This window comes from Vombatus ursinus, unplaced genomic scaffold (assembly GCF_900497805.2).
Source record: "Vombatus ursinus unplaced genomic scaffold, bare-nosed wombat genome assembly UNPS02014798.1, whole genome shotgun sequence".
In the NCBI taxonomy this organism is placed as follows: Eukaryota; Metazoa; Chordata; class Mammalia; order Diprotodontia; family Vombatidae; genus Vombatus; species Vombatus ursinus.
Window position 1 is genome coordinate 39,521,806 of NW_020954576.1, and position 26,151 is coordinate 39,547,956.

Sequence of the window (26,151 nt, forward strand, 5' to 3'; positions counted from 1 at the left end):
CAGATGCATTTGAGTCATTTTCTCCTTTTGTTTCATATCCTTAAGATCCAAAGCTTCAAAGACAGAATGTCAGCATGCAGTCGATTTATGACTGAACTCTTGAAGAGACACTGAAGAATTACCTTGTCAATCACCCCAAGGACTCTGAAGGCCTTCAGTTCCTCGGCAGGGCTCCTTAGGTTCCAAGAGGGCCTTGAACTTAGTGATCCTGGAGGCTAATGGAAGATATCAAAGATTATACATCAATCAGGGTGGTACTTGAAGGAAGACTGCCTGCTGAAGCAAATGCCAGACTGAAGGAAACTAAATTTATCATAAATCAGAGAGAGGGAAGATGAAAGGAGAAGTTTCTGTTTGTCCTTAATGCAAAAAAAAAAAAGTTGCAAGTAAATAAATCAGGTAACATTGAAAACAAAATTTTAAAGAAGAAAAATTAATGAGTTGACATAGTTTCTAAAACTGTAATTCAATTCTGGAGTATACAGCTATAATGAAACTTTATAACAAATGGATCAGGGGCTCAATATTCAATCACAGACTTACAATTTACCCCAAACATCACAACAGTAATTTAGAGGTAAATGTAAAAAACAATTTACTAATACAGCTATCTGGGGAGGAAATTCAACATATGCCCTACTCCCTCTATCATATAGCTGGAGTCCTGTAATGACACTTAGCATAAATACCCTCCTTAAAAAAGCACAGCCTCTGGAATCCCCTCTTAGAAAGAGGGGGCAGCTAAGGTGGTGCAGTAAATAGAGTGCTGAACCTGAAGTCAGTAAGACTCATCTTGCCAAGTTCAAATCTGGCCTCAGACGCTTATTAGTTGTATGACCCTAGACAAGTCCCTTACCCCTGTTTGCCTTACTTTCCTCATATGTAAAACAAGCTGGAAAAGGAAATCACAAACCTCTCCACTATCTTTGCCAAGAAAACACCAAAAGGGGTCACAAAAAGTTGGTCGCTACTGAAAAATGACTGAACAACAAAAATTTAGGAAAAGATTATTTCATTATTAGTCCCAAAATTAAAATAACAAAGCTGCAAAGGATAACTGAGTGTACAAAATCCTCTTAAGTATTTAATAAGAAAATTTTGTGGCTGCTCATCAAGAATATGCATAAACTGTTAATTTAAGAGGTCAGAGAATGAAATGCTCTAATTAACCAAACCTAAAGAAAGTAATTTCTTTTCTTCCTCACATATAAAATAAGAGGGTCACAGTGAAAGTAAAGGATAACAAACACCTGGCCTGCATATTGCTCTAGTACCCGTGTAATGTCAAGATTTAAAAGAAGGTTCTTTTTGGTTTTAAATATTTTGATACTTTCAACATAATTAGTTTCCTTTGTAATCCTATATATTTTCTTCTATGCATTTAAAATCATTATTCTGAGAAAAGATCCATAGCTTTCACTAGATTGTCAAAAACTGGAAGGAATGTCCCACTTTAACGGAACTGTAGGTCCAGTGAAGTGCTACCAATACTTCAAATGTGGACTTCAAACTTCAAGCACCTCAACTGGCTTCTGCACCAAAGGACAAAACCCATTGCAGTACCAATCAAATACATAACTTACTGAGTACCTACTGGGTACAAAGCATTATGTTTGATACAAAGCCAAATAAGACACAATAATTGCCTTCAAGGAGGGTATCTATTTGAGAAGATAAGATGCAAAGTACAAATAATTGTTATAGACAATAACTGCTAAGAGGTCATAAGACTTAAAATTACTGTAGGATGAAGTGATCTAGAAAAGCCTCAGGGAGGGGATGGGGAAGTTCAGTAGGAGAATGAGGAGCCACAGAGCAATTAATCTTTATCGACTTTTTCCTCTTTCAAGTAAGGCCCAGAATGCACTGCCTCCTTTCTCTTTCCTTTCTTAATATTCCTCAGAATGAAGTAAGAACTAGTAAAATTTAGAACTATTTCTTTTTTCCATCCTATTCTGTAACAAGACAGAAATAAGAGAAAATCAGGTGAAAGGTACAGTTGTGAGTAAGTGTTTTTCATCAGGTTCTTAACGGGTGTTCAGGTTTTAGAAGATGACGATGATGATGATGATGATGATGATGATAATGATAATGATGATGAAATAATTTATGTAGTGTTTTAAGGTTTGCAAAGCACTTTACAAAAATTTTCATGTTTTCTCTTATAACAATCCTGAGAGATAGGTGCTATTATTATCCCCATTTTATAGATGCAGAAACTAAAGTAATTAAATAACAATAGCTAACATACATATGTATGTATACATATATTTATGTATAAACATATATGCACATGTACATATACATACATACATACACACACATTGCACTTACTATATGCCAGACACTCTCCTAAGCACTTTACAAATATCATCTCATTTGATCTTCACAACTAGGACATAGGTGCTATTATACAGTCCCCATTTTACAGATGAGAAATGAATGCAGACAGAGGTTAGTGACTTGCCCAGGGTCACAGAGCTACTAAGGGCCTGAGGCTGGATTTAAACTCAGGCCTTCCTGATTCCAGTTCCAGCATCCTATCCATTGCACCACCTAGCTGCCTCTAGACTGGTAAAGAGGGAGTGGGAGGAGAGGAGACATACTTCAGACAGAGGAAATATGCAAAGTCAAAAGAGCAGTATCCAAGCTGAGTTAGATGAGCAAGGAGCATAAGCACAGTATTTTGGAGACCTGCCTGGCTCGAGAAGGGGGTTCAGCTTGGGAAACGTTGGGAGACAAGGCTACGGAAGGCCATGTTATGGTCCAGGCCAGAAAACACAAACTTATACTACAGGCAATGGAAAACCACTGAAAGTTTTTCAGCAAAGAATAGAATGATATGATGAAAAATTATTTAGAAAGATTATTCTAAAGCCAGGGGTAGTGGTGCACATCTGTAATCCCTACTGCTGGGGAGGCTAAGGCTGGTCCATCATTTAAACTTGGTTTTGACTCCAGAAGCATCATTCCTTTCCCAGGAAAAACTTACCACCTGAAATCAAATCATCATAAAGACTAATTATGATCTGAGACTCAAATCCTCCTCAGCAACCTCAGTTTCCTTACTCCGCTAACTAGAGGACTAGAGAACGAAGCAGAAAACCCCTCCCAAAGTCTCCCTTTTGAGAGGGTTCAGAATTTTACAGCTAATTTCATTTCCTACTGACAGCTTTCCACAAACATCTTGCCCCACTCTAGGTACCCTCTAGCTGCCATTTTAGCTTCTTTTTGGGTATTATCTTGCCTCGTTAGATTGTCCTGAAGGGCTGAAACTGTCTCTCCTTTTCTTATTTGTATCCCCAGTCTTACTACAGTGGCTGGGCACATAGTACACACTTAATAAATATTTATTAACTATTGACTTGAGCTTGAGAGCTCTGGGCCAGAGTTAACACTGCCACCTATTAGGTATGCACACTAAGTCCGAGAGATATGGAAAAGGCCAAAACTCCCATGCCAATCAGCGGTCTGACCGGGCCTGTGAATGGCCACTGTACTTCAGCCTGAGCAAGATGAGGAGACTCAGTCTCCCCTTCTCCTCAAAAAATATGAATATGGAAATAGTATGGAGCACAGACTGGAGTCAGTCAGTCAAAAAACATTCATTAAGTTCCTACTTTGGTCACTTTCTTTTTCTTGCTTTTTGGCAATGCAGAAATATGTTCTGCATGATTTCACAAGCATAATAGGTATTATATTGCTTGTCTTCTCAATGGGTAAGGGAGGGAGAGAATTTAGAACAAAAAAAAGAATGTTAAAAATAAACCACTGAATGAATGAATGAATGAATGAATGAATGAATGATAGGGGGCAGTGAGGAGGGAGAAGTGGTTCCTACTATGTGACAAACCAGAGCAGTGACAGTTTATGGTATTTTTCTGATCACAAGGTATTATTATTTTTGTATTTTCAGAGCTCTACGTCAGAAAAATGAACAACAAAAAGAACACAAGAAATAAAGAACCTTATGCTTGTTTGTTTTTTATACACAGGGCTTATACTGAATATAATTTTTTTTCAATTGGAATAAAGAATCATAGATTTGTTGAGATTTTAGAGAATTTTTAGGGAATTTATCTCAAATTGAACCCCTTCATTTTTTAAGTTGAGGAACTTGAATCCTAGAGAAGTTAAATAATGTACCCAGAGTTTGGTAGCCAAGTCAGCACTAGAATCCAGGTCTCCTGGCTGCCAGTTCCCAACTCTCACTGTACCACAAGGGAGCTTAGTAAGCAATGATGAAGATTAAAAAATAAGACATGTCATCCACTCAGCAAATACAATGGAATTCTATCATATTTTAACCTGTTACAGAAAGGGGTATATATAATAAATATATTTTGGCTCTCAATCAAGTCTATTCTTATTCCTAACCAAAATTTTTATTTTATTAATAAAAAAAAAAGTGAAATTGTCTAATTTGAGATATAGGCAAACAGCACAACTGAGAGCCACAAAGAATGCTATAGCAGTAAAAAAAAAAAAAAGGAAGAAAGAAAGAAAGAAAGTAATACATACAACTATAGCAACATGCACAGAAAGAATAAATAAATGGGCATTAATTATACCAACATGAACAGAAAGAACAAATTAATAAGCATTTATTAAGAGGTTATTGTGTGCAAAGCACTGTGCTAAGAGCTGAGGATACAAAATGAAAAGCAAGACAGTGGGGACACACACAGGGTAAAGGTAAAAGACTGGAGTAGAATGTATTACATGCTTCAGCTGAAGTAAAAAAAAAAGCAGGGGTAGCAATCCTTATCTCAGACAAAGCAAAAGAAAAAAATAGATCTTACTAAAAGAGATAAGGAAGGAAACTACATCCTGCTAAAAGGCACTACAGACAATGAAGTAGTATCATTACTAAACATACATGCACCAAGTGGTATGGCATCCAAATTCTTAGAGGAGAAGTTCAGGGAGTTACAGGAAGAAATAGACAGCAAAACTCCACTAGTGGGGAACCTCAACCTCCCCCTCTCTGAACTAGATAAATCTAACCACAAAATAAACAAGAAAGAAGTTAAGAAGGTGAATAGAATTTTAGAAAAGTTAGATATGGTAGACTTCTGGAGAAAATTGAATGGGGATAGGAAGGAATATACTTTTTTCTCAGCGGTACATGGCACATACACAAAAACTGACCACGTGTAAGGCCATAAAAACCTCACAATCCAATGCAGAAAGGCAGAAATATTAAATGCATCCTTTTCAGATCATGATGCAATAAAAATTATATATAATAAAGGACCATGGAAAGATAGTCTAAAAATTAATTGGAAACTAAATAATCTAATCCTAAAGAATGAATGGGTCAAACAACAAATCATAAAAGAATCAATAACTTCATTCAAGAGGATGACAATAATGAGACAACATACCAAAACTTATGGGATGCAGCGAAAGCAGTTCTTAGAGGAAGTTTTACATTTCTAAATGCTTACATGAATAAAATAAAGAAAGAGGAGATCAATGAATTGGGCATGCAACTAAAAAAACTAGAAAAAGAACAAATTAAAAATCTTCAATTTAACAGCAAATTAGAAATACTGAAAACCAAAGGAGAGATCAATAAAATTGAAATTAAGAAAACTACTGAACTAATAAATAAAACTAAGAGCTGGTTTTATGAAAAACCAATAAAATAGATAAACCTTTGGTCAACTTAATTTAAAAAAAGAAAGAAGGGGGCAGCTAGGTGGCACAGAGGATACGACTCCAGCCTTGGAGTCAGGGGGACCTGAGTTCAAATCCGACCTCAGCCACTTGACACTTCCTAGCTGTGTGACCCTGGGAAAGTCACTTAACTCTGATTGCCTCACCAAAAAGCCAAACAAAAAAAAAAAAGAAGAAAAGCAAGACAGTGCCTCGTCTCAAGGAGCTCACATTATAATATGGAGGGAGAGAGGGAGAGAGAGAGAGAATGAATGTGTGTGTGTGTGTGTGTGTGTGTGTGTGTGTCTGTCTGTCTGTCTTCAGCTGTAAACACTATGTAATTATAATGACCAAGCCTGGCCCTGGAGAAAAGCTGACAACATGTTTTCTCACATAACATACACTGTCAGACATAGATAATTCTTGGTTGGCTGAACTGTTCTTTTTTCATTTTCTTTTTTACTCTTTGTTACATGAAGATTCACTGGATAAAAGATGAAGTGGGGGCTATAATCAGAAATTAAGTGATATAAAAACAAAAGGCATTGATAGAAATATTACTGCAACATTCATTCACAAACAAGAGAAGTATGCAAGGAATTCATAAACTGCATATATAAATTGTATTTTCCATTCAGACTTTATGATTGCATGAGAGAAGCTTATTTATATATCAGACAACTACTCTATTTTTATCCCCCAAATTTAACTTTTTCACTGTCATTCTTTATGTATTTTGAATTTTTGTGCCAACAATAGCATGAAAAACTATTTCTGGCTTTTTCTAGAACATTACCTTTTTAACATAATTTCTCAGGCCATTCAATATCAACCTCAGATGAAACAAAACCAACTGTCTTTTTCAATACTACTTTTCAATTTCACTTCAAAAAACTCCTTTACTTTTAGCTAAACCCTGCTCCTTCTACTGTTCACAGGGCTATTTAATATAGAAAAAAAAAGGGGAAGACTCCTTGAACCCTTCTGCTCCCTTTCTTGGAAATCTCTGGGTGGGTAGGAAATTTGGGACTATTTAGGGCTCCTACAATTACAAAGTCTAAAAGCTTCTGCAATGATTGATGCCAATGGATCCATGCTGTAAAAACTGAAACCAAGATGTGAAAAAAATCAAACTAAAAAAAGGACAAAATAAGTTGTTTATTACTTCTGCAAAGATAGGCTGATTACACGTTTGTTCCAAGGAATTTGGTTGGGGTTTTTTTTTTTCCTCTAATGGGACAGGAGGGAGAGAAAATAGATTTCTGTCAATTAAAAACATTATACTTTAAAAGAATACTAATAGAGACTACAATATCACCTATAAAATGGAGAGTTTGTACCGGATGTTCTCTAAGTGCTAAGTACTCTAAGGTTTCTTCTTGCCTCCAAACTTGTGATTCTGTGAAACTTGTGCAAACCAACATGAGTTGGAAACAATACTTTCTTTGAAAATAAAAAACACAACATTCTGTCATTAGAAAGAACCTTAGAAGTCAATTAATGTATAAACTCATATTTTAAATGAGAGACCTCAAGACACAACCTTGTGCACCCATGAAAACAACTGTGGCCATTAAGACCTGAAGAAAAAAGAATAAGTTCAAAAGGAAATTGGGCAGAAGGTCTAATGAAAGAGGGTAGCTAGGTGGTACAGTGGATAAAGTTCCAGACCTGGAGTCAGGAAGACTCATCTTGACTTCAAATATGACCCTAAGCAAGTCACTTAAACCTGTTTGCCCCAGTTACCTCATTTGTAAAATGAGCTGGATATGGACTGGCAAACCACTCCAGTATCTTTGCCAAGAAAACCTCGAACAGGGTCACAAAGAGTCAAACATGACTGAAAAACAACTGAACAACAAGAAGTAATGAAAACCAAATAATGACTATAAAGGAAATTCACCTTGTCACTTCTCTCCTAATGGGGGGGAAAAAACCTACTATAGGTCCCCCCATTCCTAGCATAGCAAACCCTCTCTTCCTACTGCTTCCCCTCTTCTACCATTTTCCAAACTCATCTCTCATTGCCCCAACATGCCCTTTTCACCCCAAGTCAATCTTCCGTCTCCCATCCATATATCATTTATTGTTGCTGCAGTGCTACCCTCCTATTGGGAAAGTTCTCCCTTCTTTTCTCCATCAGCCCATGCTCTTCACCCTTTCCAGAGCTGACTCACAACTCACCTCTTCCGGGAAGCTTTCCTGAACTAACCATCCTGTACTCTACTCTGATCTTTCCTTCATTGCAGACCCCTTCAATATTTCAGATTTGCTTGTATATTTTCTGTAATTATAGCACTGCTCCTTTGTGAAATCTTACTTGACTTTCTATATGCACAAAACTACTAACTCTCTCTTCTCTAAAGAGGACCTCTCCAATTTTCAGATCATTAAGACACACTACTTCTATAAAACAACTGAGTCAAAACCCCCAGATATAAAAAATTTTTGTCCTAGTCTCCTAATACTAACTTGATGAAGTACAACTCTACCAATCTATTCGATTTCCATTAGACCCTATGTTTGACAGGAAATGTGAAATATCTGCTGTAAGTTAGTCTTTATACTACCTCTAATAACAGGTGGAATCTAACATAAACCCTGGAGTTGGTAATTAAATACTGAGTTAAATTAACAATAGGCAAATGTAGCATAGGAGCATAACTAGGGATGAATAATAAATGTGTGCAGAGATGGGCAGAAAAATAATTTTAGCAACCTGCTGATTCTATAAAATTATATGCATGGTGTCTTTTGTCTTACGTGATTTCAGCTTAGGATCTACATGCACTATTGTCATTAATGACTTGGATAAAGGAACTGAAAGCACATACATCAATCTTGCTTTTCAACTTTGCAAATGACACAAAATTAGGTAGAATGGCACAGCCAGAAGACATAAAGAAGTTAAATTAAAATTAAATTAAATGGATCCCCCTTAGAAAGAGGAATAAAGAGATGAGAGAGTTATTTTCATTGTGAACTCAAAGAAAATGAGAGACATCATTTCATAGGATACTTGATAAAGTCCCTTGCACAGATGTAAAACAAGACTCATCAAAAGCACCTAAAGAAAGTCCAAGAAAGGGGCAGCTAGGTGGCACAATGGATAGAGCACGAGCCCTGGAGTCAGGAGGACCTGAGTTCAAATCCAGCCTCAGACACATAGCATTCACTAGGCAAGTCATTTAACCCCAACTGCCTCACCAAAAAAAAGAAAGAAAGAAAGAAAAACACAGTCCAAGAAAAGTAAACATGGTACAAAACACTTTAATTTAAACTTCCATTTCATCCAATTTTAGAGAAAGAAAAGAAAATTATACCTGGGATGACACTCCATCACCAAGGGGTGGTTTTAAATAAAAACTAGAGAGCTGCTCAGCACGCATTAGATACTCTGCTGTCCGTTTCTTCACTGCTTCTCGACGAGTGGGACTTGACTCACCTAAGATACAATAAGGAAAATGGGAACAATTTGTGCTATGATACAATAAATTCTAGATGCAAATATATAATGTGGTTAGTAATAATACTATTTTTAGCATTATCATACTTAATGTCTTCTTGATTTGAATACTGGCATTTAAAATGTGTCTCTGTGTGTGTGTGTCTGTGTGAGTGAGGTCCTGATAGAGGGAAGGGCAGATCAGGTGAGGCAATGGTAGAAGCAAAACACTTTTGAGGAAGGACAGGACAGAGAAAAGGATAAACGGGAAAAAAAGAATGGAGCGAAATATACACTAATCATAACTGTGAAAAAATTCAGCAAATTTCTCTTATAAAGGCCTCATTTCTCAAATATATAGGATACTGAGTCAAATTTATAAGAATACAAGTCATTCCCTAATTGATAAATGGTCAAAGGATATAAACAGGCAGTTTTCAGACAAAGAAATCAAAGCGATTTATAATCATTAAAAAATCTGCTTTAAATCACTGTTGATTAGAGAAATGCAAATTAAAACAACTCTGAGGTACCACCTTACACTGATCAGATTCACAGAAATTGACAGAAAAGGAAAATTACAAATGTTGAAGGAGATGGGGAAAACTGGGACACTAAAACACTACTGGTAAAGTTGTGAACTGATCCAACTATCCTAGAGAACAATTTGGAACTACACCCAAAAGGCTGTAAAACTTTACATACTCTTTGACCCAGCAATACCACTACTAGGTTCATATCCCAAACAGATCCAAAAAAAGGGGGGGAAGGGACCTATTTGTACAAAAAAAAAATATTTATAGCAGCTTGTTGTGGTGGCAAAGAATTGGAAATTGAGAAGATACCCATCAACTGGAGAATGACTAAACAACTGTGGTATATGATCATGATGGAATACTATTGTGCTATAAGAAATAATGAGCATGATGCTTTTAGAAAAACCTGGGAAGACTTATATGAACTGATGCAAAGTGAAATGAGTAGCATCAGGAGAAAGATCAACTGTGAATGACTTAGCTATCCTCAGCAATACAATGATCCGTGACAATTCCAAAAGACTTAAAATGAAAAATGCTATCCACCTCCAGAGACAGAACTGATAGTCTGACTATAGATCAAAGCAAACATTTTTTACTTTATTTTTCTTTGTTTTTTTTTTGTTTTGTTTTGTTTAGTGGGGGAGGTCTGTGTTTTCTTTCACAACACGATTAATATGTAAATGTTTTGCATGACTGTATATGTATAACCTATGTCAAACTGCTTGCTTTCTCAATGAGGGGGAAGGAAGAGAGGGAAGAAGAGAATTTGGAACTCAAAATTTCAAAAGGAAAATGTTTAAAATTGCTTTTACATATAATAAGAAAAAAAAATTTTTTTAATAGACAAGTAGACCTTGAATTTAACAAGAAGAAAACAAGCTGGATTACATTTGGAAAATTACAAAGTTCCTTTTATGATGCAAAAGTTCTCCCTTAAACAAAGGTCCATCTTTTTTCTTATTGGTTGCTACATGTTAATTTTGATTACATGGCTATGAAACACTACAGAGTCTAATCTAAACAATTAAAATTTAGCACCTCTCAGAGAGCAATGGAGAGGTACACGGTGGGTGTGAGTAGGCTAAAACACCTAATAAGAAACTATGATGAAGAAATAGATGTCATCAAATAAATGTACAATCAAAAAATATGTGCTGGTCATATTGTAAAAGCAAGACATAGGGGCAGCTAGGTGGCGCAGTGGATAGAGCACCAGCCCTGAAGTCAGGAGGACTTGAGTTCAAATCCGGCCTCAGACCAAACACTTGACACATACTAGCTGTGTGACCTTGGGCAAGTCACTTAACCCCAATTGCCTCACTAAAAAAAAAAAGCTTTAAAAAAAAAAAAGCAAGAGATACATCCCCAGTACATAAGGGGTCAAATGACACAAATGGGCAACTTTCAGAAGACCTGCCAACTATAAATAACTATGAAAACATGTTTAAAATTACTAATAGTAAGAAAAGTAAAAATTAAAACAACTGAGATTTCACTTCCCACTATGCAAATTAGCAAAGATGATAAAGGAGAAGAAAAGTCAATCATAGAAGAGCTACCGGAAGGAAAGGAGATGCACTGATGTACTTACTATTGGAGGAGCTATTTAGTAGTCCAACAATGCTGGATTTCTATTTGGAATTATGCAAAAGAAATGACTAACAAGCCCATACCTTTGACTTTGCAAGCCTCTTGGGGTACATACCCAAGAAAAGTCAAAGACAGAAACAAAGGTTCAATATATATCAAAATATTAATAGAAGTATTTCCAATAATAGCAAAGAACTAGCAAGAAAGTGAGTGTCCATTAATTAAGGAATGACTGAAAAAAACATCTGTGAATGTGATGGTATAATATTGTCAATAAGAAATGACAAACATGAGAAATAGAAAAGGGTATGAAATAAAACAGAACCAAGAGGACAATATACATGATGACAACAATCACAAGTTTAACTCTTGACTAGAAAAACCAATTAAGATGCTGAAGAAACAGATAATGATACAAACCCCTGCCTCCTAGCTTCCTTCACTTCTTTAAGTCTCCACTGAAGGCCCACCTTCTACAAGAAGACTTTCTCAGAACTCCTTAATTTTAGTGCCTTCTCTTTGAGATTACCCCAATTTATCCTGTATATATCCTGTTTGTATACAGTTGTTTACATGTTTTCTCCTCCATTAGACTTTGAGCTCCTTCAGAGCAGGAAGTGTTTTCTGCATTTCTTTATATCCCCAGTGTTTAGCACAGTGCCTACCACACAGTAGTAGGTGCTTAATAATTGCTAATTGACTCATACACTGACCTGCATCCTTTACCAGAAGAAGAATACTACATACAGTGTCAGTTTTGGGCATTGTATGGGATGAATGAATAAATGAGCATTTATTAAGTGCTTACTACGTGTCAGGCACTTTGCTAAGTACTAGGATAAAAACGACTATAAAAGCAAGATAATCTCTGCCCTTAAGAAACTTACATTCTAGGGGCAGCTAGGTGGCACAGTGGACAGAGCACCGGCTTGGAGTCAGCAGGACCTGAGTTCAAATCCAGTCTCAGACCAGACATTTGAAACTTACTACCTGTGTGACCCTGGGCAAATCATTTAACCCTAATTGCCTCACCCAAAAAAAAAAAAAGAAACTTACATTCTAGTAAAACAAGACAATACACCAAGAGGAGTGGGGAGAGGAGGAAAGCAGTGGTCCGAGGCAGTTGGGGGCAAGTATGTAATTGTTTATGAAAGTCAAGGGAGAAAAGTCTACTGAGCCCCAGGCCCACAGTGTGGGTATGGGTGTGGGTGTGAGGGGAAAGGGAAGATGGAGGAGGATGGATGGTTCTCTGTGAGGACTGTAAGAAAGGAACTTCTTTTCCTTCACTCCCACCCAACAAGTAGGTTTGACCTCAGATTCTTACATTAAAGGGGAAAGTGAAGAATCCTATCCCCAAGAACATGGGCTTTAGGGAAAACCAGGACAGCCTAGTACAGTAGAAATAACACTAATTCTTATGACTTACTAGAAACTCTGCTATGTTGCTTAATAATTCTATGACCTTGGGCAATTAAAATCAATTCAATGAACATTTATTAAGCACAGACTATTTTGCAAAGGCACAATGAGTAATGTAGTAAAGGCACAAAATGTAATGAGGCCATCAAGAAAGACAACATAAAAGAGAAAGAATAGGCTTAGGACAGAGTCCTGACAGACAGAGTCTTAATGTGAAGGCGAAAGATGATGATGCAGCAAAGGAGATGAGTCACCTGGCAACTCAGCCTCCATTTCCCCATCAGTAAAATGAGGAACTTAAGCTAGTTTCTAAGATCCCTTTTAGTTCCAGATGTATGATCCTGTGTCAAAGGAATTCTAGGACAAAGGGCAAAAGAGAAAGAAGATATTGTGAGATGGGTGATCCCAGGTGTAAAAGAGAAATCCAAGTGCAAAAAGAGATAACTATACAAAGAAATGCACATAAAAATAGTGATCAGAAAAACAAGAAAAACAATAGCAACAGGCCCAGAGAGTGGGACTAGATTGTGCAGGACCTCAATTTCTTATATAAGGCGGGAACTGAACTAGATGATCTCTAAGATCCCTTCCACCTCTAAATCTATGGCTTCATGTTACATGGGAAATCTGCTATTAGTACTTATGATGGATCTTGAAATGTCTTCTCATCCAAGGATTTCTTTGAAAACTAAGACTATTCTTTATTCACACAAAAAAAAGAAAACAAAACAGTATTAAGTTATTTAACCACTGAAGTACTCAAAATCAACTGTGCAATAAGAATTAGAAAGTAAAACTATAATAAAGAAGGACTTCAGGGGCAGCTAGGTAGTGCAATGGATAGAACACCAGTCCTGGAGTCAAAAGGACCTGAATTCAAATCCAGCTTCAGATACCTGACACTTACTAGCTGGGCAAGTCACTTAACCTCATTGCCTAGCAAGCAAGCAAGCAAATAAATAAATAAATAAATGAATAAATAAAGAGGGGCCTCAATAAACCCCTTTCAGAGCTACACAAATATAATTTAAAAATAAAGAATGAAGTTAAGGATGACTTTAAGTAGAATTTTAGAAAAGTGAGATAGGAAAGACATCTAGTATCTGTTGAATAGGAGGAAAAAGCAGTATGCATATTCACAGCTGTTTATGGTACCTCTACAAAAACCTACCATAATATGTAAGGCATAAAAATCTTATAAACAAATTCAGAAAAGTAGTAATATTAAATACATACTTTACAAACCATAACTCAATAAAAATTACATTCCATAAATGGCCACTGAAGAAAAAATTAAAAATCAAATGGAGACAAATAGCTTAATCTTAAAAAACTAATGAAGGATTAATGAACAAGTCATAGAAATGATACATCTGATCAATAAAGATGACAATAATAAGACAACATAGAAAAATTTGGGGGAAGCAATCCAAGCAGTTCATGCCAGGAAACTTATAACAAAAGAGAAAAAAACTGATCACGAAACAAAACACCAACAAATTAAAAAACTGCAAATAAAGAGCAAAATAGAAATCTTGAAAATCAAAGAAGAGATTAACAAACTGAACATCAAAATGAATAAATAAAATTAGGCACTAGTTTAAAAAAAAAATCACGAATAGATAAACCAGTAGCTAGCTTGATCCTCATCAACAATCCTCCCAACATCCCATACCAGATTTGCCCTGCCCACCCATCCACTATGCTCTCTGGGATGCTGTTCCATAGGTAACAAACTTACTTTCATATTAAACCTCTTCCTTCCTCATTTTTCACTCACTGGTTCTTTCCTGATAACATGACATCCCTGGCCACCTTTTTCAGCCCTGGTGGTACTTTCACTCACACGCCCTGACACTTGGTCATGGCAGGGGATTTGGAATAATCCTTGCTCCCTATTGCCAATTCCAGACTCTTTCTCTATCATTATCACTCAGTAACCTCTCCTTTGAGGTTCAATTCAATCCATATTTACCACTCAATCAAGGATATGGTAGCTATCATTTATCAATCCCTAGGATACTCCCCTTTCTTGCTCAGTGGATTCAGTGGCTAGATCACGGTCTTTTTCTTTTTGTTAACTCCAGGCCTCATACTAGGGATCTTTAACATTATACATACATACGTACATATATACATACATATATATGTGTGTGTATTCCCTCAAACATGCTATCATTCCAGTTTCTCTATATACTCATTTCCCATGACCTTCTCCTCCATCCCACCTCAAGTCATCCAAAGAGACAGTCATCCTATTGATCTTGCCATCAAGCATAAATGTTCCATTTCCATATTCATAAGCTCTGAAATTCTTTTATCAGATCATAATTTTTGGAATTCTATCTTCCCCTCTGACTTCCAACCCCTAAAACCATTCTTTGTCTTCACCATGACAGCCAATGCTTCTACCCCTTAGTTCTTTAAAAGGCCATCAATCCTATATTAGCTAGTCTCCCCCCTTTTCATTTTGATTTTTTGATAAACCAGTTCAATTCTGCATTATCCCCTACACTTAAGTCTCTTGCTCTTTTATGCTACTATTGACTTTGCCCTGATAAACACCATTGGATTACAACCACTATCCACTGCCCTCATTACTATTAAAGTGATACCAAAAATAGCTAGGAAAAAGTACAAAGCTATGTTGAATGAGTCTACTACTCATATTCAACCAGCCCCTGACCAGCAAGACAATCACTTTATACTTCCCTAATCAATTTACTACCACAGTGGTTTTTCTGAAACCTGCTCATCATTCCTCAAACCTCTCATGGCACCCCTTTCCCCAATCTCTCAGCTGAGAATCTTGACTCCTATTTCCCTAAAACATTTTGAGGCCATTCAAGGAGAACTCTCTCTTCTCCACTCCTCATCTTACATCTTACCCCTAATACACAGAAAAAGATAGTCCTTCTCCTATCAAGGAAAATCCCTCATCAGGTACCCTTTACCCAATTCTTTTCCTTCTTCTCTAGCTTACTGGCCCTCTATCACCCTCATTCTCTCACTAATCTTCTCTCTCTCTCTCTCTCTCTGTATTCACACACACACACACACACACACACACACACACACACATGTATTGCTTCCATGCTGCCTACAAGCATGCCCACAGCTCTCTCTCTCTCTCTCTCTCTCTCTCTCTCTCTCTCTCTCTCTCTCATCCTCAAAAAACTCTCACTTCATCCCAGCTAATTACTGTCTTGTATAGTCTTTCATCTCTCTGGTAGAAAAACTCCTTGAGAAGGCCATCTAAAATCAATACCTTCTTTCCTCTCACTCTCTTTTTAAATTTGAACAGTCTAGCTTCCAAACCAAGCTGAAACTGCTCTCTTCAAAGTTACTAATGAATGATTTCTTAATTGCCAAACCTAATGACCTTTTCTCAAGCTTCATCTTTCTTGATCTTTTGGTAGCCTTTGACATTATCAAGTATGTGTGGTTATCACTAGCATCCATCACATAAGAAAGAATATCCAAACCAAGCCACTTTTTTTGTTGTTTTGTCTAGTTTTACAACTTCAGTCTTATAAAGGCATATAGTTTTATGAAATGGCCTTGGTGGTTGTAGATTTCTTAATTTTTAAGTTACCCCCTTCCTCATACTCTCCTCTCCAGGTTTTTGTGACACTGCTCACACTTGGTTCTCCTCCTAGGTGTCACACCATTCCCTCTCAGTGCCCTTTTCTTGGTCTTCATCCAGGTCACACTGATGGATATCTCCCAAGACTCTGTCCTGGACCTTCTTCTCATCTCCCTCCATACTATCTCACTTGGAGTTCTCATCAATTTCTTAATCGTCTATATGAAGAAGATTCTCAGAATTCTCTCTTGACCTCTAGTCTTACATCCCCAACTGCCTATTGGACATCTCAAATTAGATGTTCCATAAAAATCCTAAACTCAACAGGTCCAAAACTGAACCCATTATCTTTCCCCCAAAAGTCTCACCTCTCCCTTTCTTTCTACTGCTGAAGGTACCACCGCTTTTTCTGTTACCCAGGCTCCCAACTTCGATGCCATCCTCAACTCCTCACTCTCTCTCTCACTTTTCATATATAATCTATTGCCAAGAACTTTTGGTTCTACTTTCCAACATTTCTTGTATGCTTTCCCTTCTCTCCTCTGACATTGTTACCACTGTGGTATAGGCAAGCTCTCAGAACTTCATCCCTGGACTACTGCAATAGCCTACTAGTTGGTTTCCCTACCTCAAGTCTCTTATCATTCCAATCCCTCCTCCTCTAAGCTATCAAAATTACCTTCCTAAAGCACAAGTCTGACCATGTCATCCTCCCTCCCATTCAATAAACTCCAGTGGCTTCCTATTACCAATAAGATCTTAGATTTTAAGCCCTTAATAATCTGGCCCCTTCCTACTTTTTCAGTCTCTTACATTTTACTCCTGAACATGTACACTATAATCCAATGACAAAGGCCTCCTTGCTGTTCCTCCCAGAAGATATTCGAACTACCTTCACTATGCATTTTCACTAGCTAAGCCTCCTGCTTGGAAGTCTTTTCCTTCTAATCTCTGCCTCTTGGCTTCTCTGGCTTCTTACAAGTCCCAGCTAAAATCCTACCTTCTGCAAGAAGCCTCTCCTGGGCCCCCCCAAAAGCTAGTGTCTTAACTCTAAGATTATCTACAAGTTATCCTTTACATATCTTGCATGTACCTGATTGTTTACATGGCATCTCCTTAGGATGTGAGCCCCTTGAGGGCAGTGACTGTTTTCCCTTTCTTCATAATCCTCAACACTTAGCATAGTGCCTAGCACTTAAGTAGGCACTTAATGCTTATCGATTTGATTTTACAGTGGCAAAGAAGTGGAAACTAAAGACATGGCCACCAACTGAAGAATGCTTCAGTTACCAGTTACCAATTATTCAATTACCAATTATAGTATATAAATATAATATTTGTGCTGGAAAAAAATGAGGCAGTTTCAGAGAAAACTAGGAAGACCTGTTAAGAGTAAATTGAGTAGAACCAGGAAAACAATTTATAATACATCAATAATGTGAAAACATAAAGTTCTGAAAGACTGAAGACCTAGGAACAATGATAAATCATGATTACAAAGGACCAATGATGAAGAATGTCAGATCAAAGAGGAGACAGACTAATATGCAGAATAAGACACATTTTTGGACATGGCCACAAATGGAATTTGTTTTGCTTGACTGTACTTACTTTTTATAAAGGTTTTGTATTTTTTTCCCCATTGGAGTTTTGGAAGGTGAGGTTGGTACGAAAAAAAATAAATAAATGTTTAATAATCGAACCTAAAAGAGAATGTAAGCTCCTTAAGGACAGAGGTTATTGGGTTTTTTTTCATCTTTGTATTCTCATCACTTAGCACAGTAGTGTGGCACATGGTTCATATTTAATAAATACTTATTTAATGGAAACTAAAAGCCAGTTCTAGAGTTTAAAATAAAAATTAGGTCTCCTAATTTTGTTACTCTTTGTCACTATATTGTATTCTATCTTTTTATCAATCTCTCTTCTGACTTTGCCCCACATACATTCTACAATATCTGTACTGTACCTTTGTCAAGTGTGCATGGTTATCACTAGCATCCCTCACATAAGAAAGAATATCCAAAACAACCTGCTTTGTTTTGTTTAGTTTAGTTTAGTTTTACAACTTCAGTCTCATCAAGGCATATAGTTTTCTGAAATGGCCTTGATGATTGTAGATGTTTTAAGTGCTAGTCTATTATATTTAATAACATTTTATTTTTTCAGGTCTGTTCCACCATCTCTGTATCATCCTAAGTGTTCTGACAACAAAAGACAACCTTGAAAAGAAAAGTGATTTATGGTTCTGCACATCTACCAAGACTCGGGAGCCGTCAGCCTTTCAGTGTACAGCATGAACCGGTCAGCCAGGGAATTATTTTTCCATTAGCATTTAACCAATCCTCAGCTAACAATTTCTTAAACCAACCATTCCATGGCACCTAGAAGTTCTCAGAGTTACCTAAACATAGAAGAAGAAAAAAAAGCTGTTGAAATGCATGCCCAAATACTCCTTCGATTATGTTTGTTTTCAATGCTACTTAAAAACTTTTGTGGTTTCTATAAGAGTGAAGGATACTAGCTCACTATTAGATGATATGAATATTGAATACAAAGACAATGCTCTCTTGTACTTTATGATTTCCTTCTCCTCTATACATCTCTCTTACTTGGGATTAAAAAAGAAATTACCCCCAAAAAATAATCATACACTAACTGCTCCCTTAGAAAAACTCTTGCTCAATGACTTAATGAAGATAACCTTTTCCAAGAAAAATCATTGCCCTTAAAAGTTTCCCTTACGTTCCAAAATTAAATATTTTTAAAGATTAACATGCAGCCAAGGGATGATAAGAGGAAGAGAAGGAGGCAAGTATGAAGTGCACACACGAAAGACAAAGAAAATCTACTTAATGAGTTCAAGAAAGGAGAGGCCAGTAAGAGCTGGAAATTATCTGTTTAGGGAACATTACATCAATGACAATTTTATGACTGGCATACTGATGGACCTGGCATACTATTTCCTTATTTCCACCCACTGGATTTGAGTTAGGTCCTATTAACAAAATTTTTCAGAACCTGAAGGCAAATACAATCACTTTGTAAAATCTCTTGGATACAGATACATACAATGTTTTCTAGAAGAGGCCAAAAATCAATAGACTTACTGATTGTAAGTCTATTCCTTTCAGTCAAAAGCTTCTGAAACTTTTCAAGTTATGAGTTCCTAGCATAAAGAATGTAAACTTTTAGTCTATTTTTAAATGCTTTGAATTGTTTAAAAGGATTTACCATGCCGCACCCAAAATAGGTACTCATAGGAGCCCATTTCAGGATTCAACTCAATTTATAACATGAGAAACATTCCTAGGCTCTCTATTCCTTTCTAAATTAGCTTCCAGGATCAGGGACACATCTTTCACCAATATAAGTCTCTAAAGATTATGTCTCCTTTCACATATGTGTCACGATCTCCAGCTTCATACGTTCAAGGATATGTTATTTCTCCAACTATTACAACCAGGGGCAATGATACATATTACCTAAATCCTTTATTACCCAGTATCACAATTAAAGACCATCTCACATACAGAAAAACTCCAGCTATGTGTGTCAGGGACTCCAATTTGACAGAAAGTACAGTTTATTCCACCCTTCTATTCAGCTCATCACTACCATCCTTCCTCTTATCCTATCCAACAAAAGAAGAGAAAAGAGGCATGGTCAATAGTACAGGGCTACCTGCTCATAAATTTCAAAAACATAAATTTTCAGGTAACAGATGTCGAACTAGTATCATTCAACAAATACTGATTCACGTGTATACTATATACATGGTATTTAGGCGGGATAGAAAGGAGTCTAAAAACATCCTTGCCTCATAAATCTGGTAATAACAGAAAGTGATCAGGGTTCAATGGGAAATAAACATTTAACTTTTTCTCAAAGCCCTTGGTAACTCTTTACTACTATTCTTTCAACTCGTTATTCAACATAAACTTGCAATGTTTTTTTCCATTTAGATGTTTTGTTTAGTTTGGTGTTTGGTTTTTGTTTTGGGGGGGGTTGGGGAGGAGGGTTTGTTAGAGATCTGACAGATACTTACATTTCTTCTGATCAGGATCAAAGCTTTTTCTTTGATCACTAGGATTAAATCAACCCTGTCATTTTAATGTTTAAAAACTATGCTGCTAAACATATAAAAATGTGGTAATGCTGATGACAGAGACCTTCTAATAAAAACCCTTCGAGAATCCTCATCTATCTGCATTTGGTACAGAGCAGCTGTGCCTCACACAGATTCACATGAATGAAAATATTTAGGCGAGAAACCACCCACTTAGTTTATTTTCCATATGACTTTCCTGTAATTATTTTGTAAACTGTTCACACAACAATACATAAAAACATCTGCAAAAACAGGTAATTAATGTGTCAAGCCAAACTAATGCATTTTTTATGGTGTCCATGCTTCGTCAACTGTAATTATAACTCTTTTTAAGCAAATGATGATGTGTTTGTTGCAATGTGCAAGTGGTTATTTTAGATGCTCTGTTTACTGTTCATACAAACTGAATATGAAACTCCACAGCTACTTTACTGCACATCAAAGCTTTACCTAGAATTTTGCAGGAGAACAAATGACTCACTTCTTTCCTTTATGCAATTTCCAATAAATATTTTCATCACAAATGAAAGCTGGGATTCAGGTAGCCACCATTCAAAGAACAGAAGGCAGTACAAGGACGGAGAAGTACCTTCTAGTAGTGGAGACCTTCTTCTTTTAATTTTATTCTGCTTGGAACATAGCACGGTGCACCAATAATTTACTGTCTGCTTAGAATGTCTACATATTATGGATTAGAGGGCTGATTTTTTTTTTCCTTGGGCAATGGAGATTAAGTGACTTGCCCAGGGTCACACAGCTAGTAAGTGTCAAGTGTTTGGTCTGAGGCCGGATTTGAACTCAGGTCCTCCTGACTTCAGGGCCAGTGCTCTATCCACTGCACCACCTAGCTGCCCCCGCTGATTTTTTTTTTAATGGCACAATATTCATCCTCAGTCTCAGATAATCTTGTGAAATTCTACCTAAAATAAGCAGTGTTTTATATTCAGACTAATAGTTGACTTTAATAATATATAAAACCCTACTGTGCATAGGGTCTACTTACCTGAGCAATTAATCCTTTGGGAACAGAGGAGGTTAAGAGAGAGAGATTATTTGTGATATGTGTCTATGTGTATACACACCCAGATAAACATACCTCAAATAGATGTACATATATATCACTGTAATAATTAATCACACTATTGATAATAATCCCCCTATAAGAAATCCTTAAAATACATGGAGATGTAGTTTTTATCTTCAAAATTCTTTCTTCTGCACATCTGACAGAAACTAAATTGTTTTGTTTTGTTTTGTTTTTTACCTAAATATAAGGCATATTTTGTATTTCCTCTATGATCCTTTTTCTCCAATAGAGAAAAAAACATTAAGCCACTGGAACAAATTATACCTAGTTTATCCAGAAGCATGAGAGAAGGAATCATTCTGAGTAAACAAGCTCTCCGAAGGTGGAAGCAAGGCTTGTGGGTTGTGGAAGACCTCAGTTCAAATCCTGTCCCTAGCACTGAACAACTGTGTGATTGTAGGCAAGTTGATCAACCTCTACAAAACTCAGTTTTCTCATCTACTGGACTACCTGGCTCAAAGGGATGCTGAGAGGCCAAAATGAGAGCTAATGTATGTAAAGTGTCTTGCAAACAATAAAATCCTATGAAGATTCCAATTATTATTATTCCCACAGAAAATTCTGCTCAGATTAGCCTTTTAAGGTTAAAACTTCATTTTTTTATTTTTTGATGAAAAAAATTTAAACAACAACAATAATAATAATAATAGTAAGCATTTACATTGCCATCGGAAGTGGCAAGATTCAAACTCTCCCTAACTATGTCTAGTACTCTTATCTACCATACAAGCTAGGTGCCTCCGAAACTGTACTAAACAAAGTAGTTCCTTATAAAGGCAGCCTTAATTTCAAAGAAAAGATATGTTTTAAATTATAATTTTAAAAACTCTACAATCTTGTGAAGTAGGAGAGCTATTATGTCCCTAATTTTATAGGGAAGGAAACTGAGATTAAGAAGTTAAGTGATATACCCAAGATCACAGTGCTTAATAAATATTTGAAGTAGTATTCAAACTCAGGTTTTTCTAAATTCAACTCCAGTGCTCCATACCCCATACCACCTAACTGCCTATCATAAATAAATACTTGTAGATCGATCAAACTAAAAATTAACAAATATCACGTGGCTATAAGGCCACTAGGTGGCTCAGAGGACAGTGCGAGAACTACAGCCAGGAAGACCTGAGTTTAAATCCGCCTCGGATACTTAGCAGCTATGTAACCCTGAGCATGCCACTTAACTATCTGCCTCAGTTTCCTCATCTGTAAAATGATTATAATAAAAGCACCTACTTCCCAGGGTTATTGGGAAGATAAAACGAGATATTTATAAAGCACTTAGCAAACCTTAAAATACTGTAGAAAATCTATTACTTTGTTGCTTTTCTGTTATCATTGTTATTATGATTATTATCTTACACCAATGATAAGAAGCTTGCTTATATTTGTATTTTCGGTGCCTGGCACATGGTAATCACTTAATGAATGCTTTATCTATCTTTAGATACGATTAGATAGCTTCCAAAGGATTTAGAGCCAAAAAAGGCATCTTAAATCATCTAATTCAACCTCTTCATTTAACAGATGAGAAAACTGAGCCCAACCAATTAAATAAGGCCCAGGATCACCTATATCATAGGTAGTAATATAGCAGTCAAAACAGATTAGGAATTAGAAGACCTGAATTTGAGTTTCAGATCTTCTACTACAGGTGAAGAATTGAGTCACTATTTTTTTTTCATTTTAAAGTACTTTGTTCTAATGTTTTCAGATAGCAAATTTTAAGAAGCTCCATTAACACGAGGGACATTACAAAAGACTGCTTAAAAAAAAAAAGTAACTGATTTTATAGTAAACAAAAGCTCCAGGTTCAGAAGGGAAAAGCTAAAGAAGGTAGGGGCCATGGAACAATATTTCATGTACAGTATATTTTTGTAATTTAAAGCATTTCTTCTCCTTGAAAAGTAAGACTACCTTTATATTCAGGGGTAATTCCCTAAATAAAAGTATCATCCTATTTCCAGCTGGTTGGGGGAAAAATGTGGAAGGTAATCTGAATGATATAGAGAATCACAGTACCTACTAGCTGATGATAAAACTTTAGACAAAGTTGGGAAGACAAGACAGCTATAGTACCCAACCAGTGTGTCAGTAAGTTAAATCTTAAGAGATAATTTAGTCCATCTCTCAGCCTTAATACACTTTCCCCACCCAAAGATTCAATTATTTACCTTCAAATAATTCATTATACTAGCCTTTCAAGCATCCGCTCGTCTGTTTCTTACTGGGGAGAAAAAAATTTTAATGCCAAGTATTTCCTTTATTATATATGTGCAGTACTTTATGGGGAGAAGTTACTAAGTAAATTTTGGTGAGTTATCTCTAGGAAATCAACAAGACACAATGCTTAAAATGCTAGCTTTACAAATTTTCATTTCTGAAACATACTTCATACATCAAGGATCCATGATTTCACTAGCATAGGTATTCCCTAAGCTGGTGCAGACTACAAAAACCTATGATCCTATTATCTGTGATGCTAGTAGATGGTTCTCACAAGAAGCTGTTACTGAGGGGCAGCTAGGCGGTGCAGTGGATAGAGCACCTGACTTGGATTCCAGAGGACCTGAGTTCAAATGTGACCTCACACACATAACACTTATTAGCTGTGTGACCCTGAGCAAGTCACTTAACCCCACTGCCCAGCCAAATTTAAAAAAAAAAAGATGCTGTTACTGAGACAGTCAATGTCCCAGTGGACAACCCTCTACTGATGACCCTTTTTGAACTAAATTATGACAGTCGTCAGGTAAGAGAGATCAAGTCTACTGCTGAAACCATACTGAAAATTGGTCCAGTTAGTAAGACTTATCAAAGTTTGTACTATACTGGAATAGACTTTGAGAACTGAGGGTGACCTCGACATCAGGATGAAGAAGAATCCAAGTGTAATCTACTTCCTCTTCTATATGTGAACACTTCAGCTGCTAAAAGTGGCTGAAAAAAAGGATATTTGTGTATGAAAAAAATCATAAAATCCACTTATGAATGAATGGTCTCTGAGATGAAGTGTGGAAGAGACAGACTGTTGTGAGGAACAGGAAGACACAGAGTCCCTAGGTTGAGCATACTAAGGGGACCTGTCTAAAGACAGAGGTAACTGTGGCTACAGGGCATTGTGGTCCATCAGCTCATTTGCATATGCCTTTTTTAAGGATTCTGAAATTTTTAATTGACACAATAATAGAACTGTTTGGGCAATATGGGAAGATTATGTAAGGAACTTGCTATGTAAGGATTATATAAGGATCACATCCGACAGACAAATGGATTTCTTGAGTTCACCTCAGAAGGTAAAGATGAGTCATTGACCCAAAGAAGGTATTAGGAGCAGTTAAGAAGCCAGAGAAATTTTGTGAAGAGACAAGAGGAGAGTAATCTGAAGAGCTGAAGTCAAAGGAAGCAAAAGATAGAAGATGCAGAAGGCTTCAAAGCTGAAACAGCAGGTTCTCTCTCTGCTTTCCCGGGAGCTTCCTGATTAGAAGAGGCACTGCTTTCCTAGTTAGCTGGAGAAAGACTGGAACAACTGCAGGAAGCTCATTGGCTAAAAGCTAAATTCTGCTGCTTCACCGAGGATACTGAGTTTGTTGCTCTTGGGCACCACATAATGTCTGAGAGAGGGAAAACCTCTCAGGGGTGCCTGCTTCTTCTTCTCTTGTCATCTCTGGTTTAAAATAACATAATGGAAGAGGAAATAGAGGTTTTGAACATGTTTTGCTGTAAGAAAATGCTTGGAGTTGATTGGGTAAAATAGAATCCCTGCTAATTTGCAGATCTGAGAAGCTTGGTAGTTTTGGTGATTAAAGGGAACTACTGTTCACTGAAAGAGCACAACACCTTTCTCAACACCCTACTGAGGGTGGCTGTGAGCAAAAAGAGCTTACCACTACTTCCTTGGCTCCAGAGCAGAGGAGAGGCTTTGCCCAGCAGGAGAGTAGTGAGGATCAGAAACAGAAAAACTACCAGAAGTAACTTCACATAACAAATATTGTACCTAAAAGGACCAAGGGCATCAAGGCTTGTGATCAGAGCTGTGAAATGCACATGGCACACAAGGTTTACAACCCATGTGCCTCCTTTTTAGCTTTCTTTAAGTCAATTCAAGTCAGTTTATTGAGTAGGGTGGGTCATATGGTCAGCTGCGCACGTTAGGAAGAACACTTTGATAGCTCAGAGTAAAATGGAACGGAGTGGGGAGAAGACCAACCAGCCAGCTACTGAAGTTAATCTAGGCATGAGGCGATGAGGTCCTACATCAGCACAGTGGCAATGGCAAAGGAGAGAATGAGAAAATTGTGATAATGACAGAATATAAGAGATTTGCAAAAATAGAAACAATAAGACTTGGCAACTGATTCTATAAGGAGAGTGAAAAAGTGTGAAGAGTCAGTCTAGGATGACACCTAAGTTGGAAGCCTGGGGTGAATGGGAGGATGGTAGTACCCTGAAGAGTAATAGAGTAGTTAGGAAGAGGGGAGGGTTTTGGAGGGAAAGAACATGAGATCAGTTTTGGACATGTGGAATGTCAGATATCTACAAAACATCTACTTCGAGATACCTAATAGGCAGCTGGAGATGCAAGACTAAGATCAGGAGAAATTTAAGAATCATCAGCACAGAGATGATCATTGAATCCATGAGAGCTGATGAGAAAAAGGAAAACAGTGAGAAGAGAAAGAAGAGAAGAGAAGAGAAGAGAAGAGAAGAGAAGAG

The 26,151-nt window shown here is 36.9% G+C and overlaps 1 protein-coding gene across 7 annotated transcripts in view; it reads right to left on the reverse strand.

Annotated features, from left to right (window-relative positions):
• The window catches only part of RPS6KC1 (ribosomal protein S6 kinase C1), a 200,562-nt gene that overhangs the window by 90,786 nt on the left and 83,625 nt on the right, over positions 1-26,151 (reverse strand). For all 7 annotated transcript variants that reach the window (XR_003569901.1, XR_003569902.1, XM_027871046.1 and 4 more), the window contains 2 exons: positions 8,985-9,106; positions 123-215 (listed from right to left, as the gene is read on the reverse strand). Coding sequence is in view for 5 of the 7 variants with exons in the window: in XM_027871046.1 (XP_027726847.1) it covers positions 123-215; positions 8,985-9,106 (215 nt within the window). In the remaining 2 variants the exon portion in view is untranslated. The remainder of the gene's footprint in view (positions 1-122; positions 216-8,984; positions 9,107-26,151) is intronic.